At 36.1% G+C, this 6,309-nt stretch overlaps 1 protein-coding gene across 1 annotated transcript; it reads right to left on the reverse strand.

Annotated features, from left to right (window-relative positions):
- Positions 1–4,325: 4,325 nt before the first annotated feature.
- LOC122032568 (WAT1-related protein At2g40900-like) lies at positions 4,326–5,023 on the reverse strand. Its single transcript, XM_042591873.1, has 2 exons — positions 4,680–5,023; positions 4,326–4,593 (listed from the first exon to the last, which is right to left on the reverse strand). Exons 1-2 carry the CDS (start codon positions 4,886–4,888, stop codon positions 4,434–4,436), a joined length of 369 nt encoding a protein of 122 aa, XP_042447807.1. The 5' UTR covers positions 4,889–5,023; the 3' UTR covers positions 4,326–4,433.
- Between the last annotated feature and the right edge of the window lie 1,286 nt (positions 5,024–6,309).

The raw sequence follows: 6,309 nt of genomic DNA on the forward strand, positions 1-6,309 counted from the left end.
ATGTATGAATTTTTACATGTTTATAACTAAGGTTTTTATGCTTCATATGGAATGAAATGGTAGTAAACCCTACTGATATGGTTGGCCAAATTGAATAAATGGGTTAGGGTTTAAGTTTTTGAACTCAAATATGCTTAGAACATGAAGTACAATACCTTGTAGGCACTTAGATTAAATGGGCTTGTTATAAGTTTAAGTTTTATGCTTCTTATGGAATAAAATGATATGGAACTCTACTGATATGATTCGGACAAATGAAAATAAAAGGGTTAGGGTTAGAGTTTTTGAACTCAAATAGGCTTATTCATGAAGGATGGTTCCTTGTAAGTACTTGTATAATGTTCTATAGGTACTTAGATTAAATGTGCGTGCTACATGTTTAAGTTTTATGCTTCCTAAGGGATAAAAAGACATGAAACCCTACTGATATGTTTCGGCCAAATGAAAATAAAAGGGTTAGGGTTAGAGTTTTGAACTCAAATAGGCTTATTCATGAAGTATGGTTCCTTGTAGGTACTTGTACTATGCTCTATAGGAACTTAGATTAAATGTGCATGTTACATGTTTAAGTCTTATGCTTCTTATGGAGTAGAATGATATGAAATCCTACTGATATGTTTCTGCCAAATTGAAATAAATGGGTTAGAGTTAGAGTTTTGAACTCAAACATGCTTATTCATGAATTACAATGCCTTGTATGTGCTTAGATCAAGTTTACATGCTATGTGGATAAGTTTTATGCTTCATATGGAACCAAATGAAATAAGAACCCTACTGATATGTTTTGTCCAAATTGAGATAAATGGGTTAAGGTTAGAGTTTTGAACTCAAACATGCTTATTCATGAAGTATATTGCCTTGTATGTGCTTAGATCAAGTTTACATGCTATGTGGATAAGTTTTATGCTTCATATGGAACCAAATGATATAAGAACCTACTGATATGTTTTGTCCAAATTGAGATAAATGGGTTAAGGTTAGAGTTTTGAACTCAAACATGCTTATTCATGAAGTATATTACCTTGTATGTGCTTAGATTATGTTTTACATGTTATGTGGGTAAGTTCTATGCTTAATATGGAATGAAATGAGGATGAAACCTACTGATATGGTTCGGCCAAGATGGATAAATTGGGTTAGGAAAGAGTTTAAACCTAACCAAACATGCTTAGGCATTTTCATGATATGTAGTCTTTGATATATAAGTGGAGTAAGCTTTCATGCTTTATGATATGTTGCATTTCTATGTCTTATGATAAGATGTGTCATGTTTATGATATGACATGATAGACTTATGACATGATATGCCATGTTAATGATATGATATGCTAGACTCATGATATGATATGCCATGTTCATGATATGTATGCTAAGTTCATGAGATGATATGCCATGTTTGATGATATGAAAATGGCATGTTATGCTTTATGTTATGATAAGAACATGTTATGTTTCATAATGCATGTATGAATGGCTTATGTAAGAAGAAAAGCCTAAAGAGTTGCTTCCCTTAAGCTGGGACCAAGAGCACTCTTCATGTTATGGAAAAGAGTTGCTTCCCTTAAGTTGGGATCAAGAGCACTCTTCATGCTATGGTAAAGAGATGCTTCCCTTATGTTGGGATCAAGAGCTCCCTTAATGATATGACAAGAATTATGACATGTATGATATGATGAGATATGATATGCATGATATTTTACTTTGTATGGCTTGTACCAAGGGTGGGCTCCATAAGCGCCCCGGGGTCGACGGACTATGAACGGACCTCGTTAAGGGATGGGCTCCTCAGTACGCCCCTAGGTCGACGGACTATGAACGGACCTAGATCCCTAGTAGGTTCGGGGCTAGCTACCTTGGATTGCGCACATTTATGTTTACATGTGGTACAAGCCAGGGCCCTTCTCATGATGATGATGATATGATATTCAAGTATGTATACTATATGTTTTGAAAGAAGCATGATGCATATGTGCATTCCATGATACATGTTTTAAAAATATACATATTGCATCTACATGCACATATTTATGAAATTATGTTTATGCACCCTTATGAACAGGTATGAGTTATGATACATGTTTACATGATATGATAGGCTTCATGATATGTGCTTATAGAATGTGATATGAATCATGATATACACTCACATGATAGACTTTGATATGTTATGCTCCTTATGTGATATGATATATTATGTTCTGCTTTCCCTCATGTTATGCTATGAGTTGTTATGGTTTTTACATGATAAGATATGTTCTATGTTATGACTCTCCATGCTATGTTATGCTATGCTATGTTTTCTACATGTTATGTTATGTTATGTGTTTTTCGGATTTATGGGTAGGCAAGGATCTCACTAAGCCTTTGGCTTATAGCTACACGTTTTCCTTGTACTGCAGATAAAGGCAAGGAATGGATTGTTTAAGGGGAGCAGAGCAGGAAAGGCAAGGAAGATGTGTGTGGAAGTGCTGGTGGATAGATCTATTTAAGTTTCTTTGAATTATCTAAGTTATGCATGTGAACAATGTTGGACCTATGCTTATGCTGATGATTTCAGCTAGTATTTCATACACTTATGATATGTTACTCATGTTAGAATAATGATGATATGATGATAATGTTCAGTATGCTTTGATTCACATGCCATGATAAGTAAACTAAATGCATATGATAAAAGAAAAAAAATTTTAAATAAGTTCTTCCGCTGCCATGAATCCATATGCATTAGTATAATTGATGTCTATGTTTCAGTGACGTCCGTCCCTCCGGGGTGGCCTTAGTGCTACCTGGAAGGGCGGGCGTTACAGGTTCAGTGGAAGAGTCTCTTCAACCTCAATGGTATTCTCCTCATTATCAAAAATCTAACTAGGTGTAGGAGGAGAGAGCTCTTCTTCATTTTGCATCCCTTTTTGAGCAGTCACTTGGGGATTTCCCAAGGTTCGTCCGCTCCTAAACTCAATTATGTTGCAATGCTCCATAGGATTTACATCAGGTTTTCCAGAAAGTTGTCCTAGTGCTCTAGAAGATGAGGAAGCTAGCTGGGCAATTTGGCTATCTTGAATCTTTTGATGCTTTTCAGAATTATCCATTCTCTGAGTAAGCTTCAATAAATCCTGCTTCATTTCATTTTGATTGGAGATGATTTCTTCAAGCATCTTTTCAATTTTAGATGTAGGAAAGCCTTGAAAAGATTATTGCTGAAAATTTTGTTGCCCAGATTGAAAATTTGGTCTTGCCCCCATAGATGGTCCTTGATCCTGATTATTTCTGTAAGAGAAATTTGGATGATTTTTCCATCCAAGGTTGTAAGTATTTGAGTATGGGTTGTTCTGTCTTTGATTGAAACCCATGATTGCATTGCATTGATCCAATTGATTAATTTGTACAGTGATAGCTCCCAATGAACATGAGTCATTTGAATGTTCTGAACTCCCACATACTTCACAAGATATAGCAATGGAATTTACCATATTTGAACTAGTCCCCATATTCTCAAATTTTTTTGTAAGAGCATCAAGTTTTGCAGCCAATAAAGTCACTGCATCAACATCAAACTTTCCTGATGCTTTTGTTATTGGGTTTATTGAAGGATGACCACCACTTCTTTCATTTGCTCATTGATGATGATTTTGTGCTACACTCTCTATGATTTCCTCAGCTTCATCCAAATTTTTATTCATGAGTGCCCCTCCAGCAGCTGAATCAAGGGACACTTTGGTATGATAATTAATACCATTATAGAAAGTATGCAACACTAACCATCTTTCCAAACCGTGGTGAGGGCATTGTCTGAGCATACTATTGTATCTATCCCAAGCTTCAAATAGAGATTCTGAGTCAGCTTATTTGAAACTTCACTACAACAAAATCGCTCATAGACATCGGTTTTCCACCGGTGTCTATTTGATTTTCGACCGATGTCTATGAAGCCGATGTTAAAAGTCTGCCATTTTAGACATCGGGTTAAAACCGGTGTAGTATCACTTAATGACACCGGTCTTCGAATCGGTTATTAACCAGTGTAGTATCACTTAACGACACCGTTTCATCAACGGTGTAAAACCGATGTAATATTACTTTATAACACCAGTTTTACATCGGTGGAAAACCGATGTAATATGTATATATTTTAACAACACAGATTTGATTTTAAAACCGACAATAACAAAAAAAAATACACAAATATTCACAAATTGTACAAATATTCTTCATTCAATAATATCCATAAAATACACAAATATTCACAAATTATATAAATAATCTTCTTACAACAATATCCATAAAATACCCAAACATTTTTTTTACATCAAAAGTGATACATGTGACAACACAAGGGACACCATTGACGCAATACCTGAAGAACAAGTGATACACTGCATGCAAAATAGCCGAATAGCATAAGAGCAGAGCCTTTAAGCCAGGCATCGCCTTTCTCAGGACTTTCGAAATGAAGTTGGATCATAGGTGAAGTAACAAAGGCCCCCAACAAAATGACCTTTCCAAAATGTGAAGATCAGGGAACCAGTGATGCAGAAGATGGCCCCTGCAAGCTTGGCCCTCCCTCTTACAGTCTTCAAGTTGAGCTTTTCCATCCTGAGCAAAAAAAGACCAAATATAGAATGATATTTGAATGAACTAAATTCACTGTAAAATTACTTGGAATTAATATCTGAATCAACCTCAGTACAATTGCCAATAAGAAAGTAAAAGCAGGAATGACATTGCCCAAGGCACTGGCAACAGTTGGAGAAATGAGATGGAGTCCAACGTAGTATACATTTTGCTGAATTGTTATACCCAACATAGCAAGAATGAATATTTTTAGCATGACACCAAATGAGAAGCTGGGTCTTCGATTCCTACAACCATGAGATGAGTTTAAAAACATTCAATTTGTAGTCATATATCTTATTCTCAACAATTCTAATGAGACATGCTCCTTGAACCTTTCGAGCACATAAGCAAGAGGAGCCAAGATGAGCATGGCAATAAGGTGCCTGTACACTACGAAGACAAGTGCACTTAGTCCTTGTCCTAATGCAAGCTTGCCGAGGATGCTGGATCCAGCATACGCGAACTGGGACACAATCATATAGAAGTATGGAGCACATGCTTTCACAGAGGCCATGATCTCCTCACCAAATTGTTTGTGACAATTTTTATTGTCCTTGGTTCTTTATAAAGGAAGAAAATCATATTGATTCTGTCAAACAAACAAGTCTAAGATAGACAAATGCTTTGAAAGCTAGGAATAGAAAAAAGATGAGAGAAAAGCAGGCAAACAAGTGCCAACAAGCTACATCAGACTCCTCTAACTGTTGTATCATTTTCTCCAGCAAACAGACAAATAAATCATCTTGTCGACAAGATGAAGACGACTAGGGAGAAAAGCAGGCAAACAAGTGCACTTTATTCTCGTCGACTAGGGTTTCTGGAATTGAACAAGAAGAAGAAACCAGGCATACCTTTGCTATCAATCTCGTCGACATGGCTCTCCTGACCTTTGATTTTGATGCTGAACCATTTTTTGATGAAGGCCTTAGACCATGATGAGATTATACTATGTATAGCCAGCCGTGGTTATATTTCTTCAAATTTATTAACATATAAAGCAGTGGTATTCAAATTGTTCACACATGATATCTTCTATCCAGCCCTGCTAGACACGCAAGTCATATATAAAAATTCAAAGAAGATAAAAATTGTTCACACACGCAAGTCATATCTCCTCATGAAGCTCTAATCTGGAAAGGTCTGGCTCCCTGGATTCAACTACCATTTTCCAGATTTTTCCACTTCGTGAAACCAGAGGGAACTTGGACAACAATATGCAAAAATTAAAAAGGAAGTTATGAAAAACAATATCAAGATATGTCTGCAGAGCTAGTTTAAGAATGTATACCTTGTGCAATAGGAACGATTGGCCATCCACATAAATAGTTACATCCCCAGCAACGTCCGAGAATATCCTACACAAAACAAAACGACATTTCTTTATAGAGGAAACGCAGCGATGTCACAATTCTAAAGATGCTAAGAACGATACCAAGTCATCAGACTGGCTATTCTCTTTGTCATTGAAATTAAAGAAAGAAAGGCAAAACTACAGGATAATCTCAAGAAACCATCAAGAACCATAAAGATTTGAAGCGAGAAGAAGAGACAAGTTTCAGGAAAAAAAAAAAAGAAGAGGTTTTCACGAAAAGAGCATTTGCAATAGATGTCCTTCAAAACCAATTAAACGATCCATATATAGTAGGAGATAGAGCTAGCGTAAAATGATCCATATAGTCGACCACACCTAGGGAT

This window comes from Zingiber officinale, chromosome 11A (genome assembly GCF_018446385.1).
Source record: "Zingiber officinale cultivar Zhangliang chromosome 11A, Zo_v1.1, whole genome shotgun sequence".
NCBI lineage: Eukaryota > Viridiplantae > Streptophyta > Magnoliopsida > Zingiberales > Zingiberaceae > Zingiber > Zingiber officinale.

Excerpts from the sequence above, each read along its gene's own strand:
- LOC122032568 (XM_042591873.1), bottom strand. The coding sequence starts at position 4,888 with ATGTTTTTAAACTCATCTCATGGTTGTAGGAATCGAAGACCCAGCTTC. Across the intron at positions 4,594-4,679 it reads TTATTGGCAATTGTACTGAG|GATGGAAAAGCTCAACTTGA; the intron begins GTTGATTCAGAT and ends TTTTTTGCTCAG.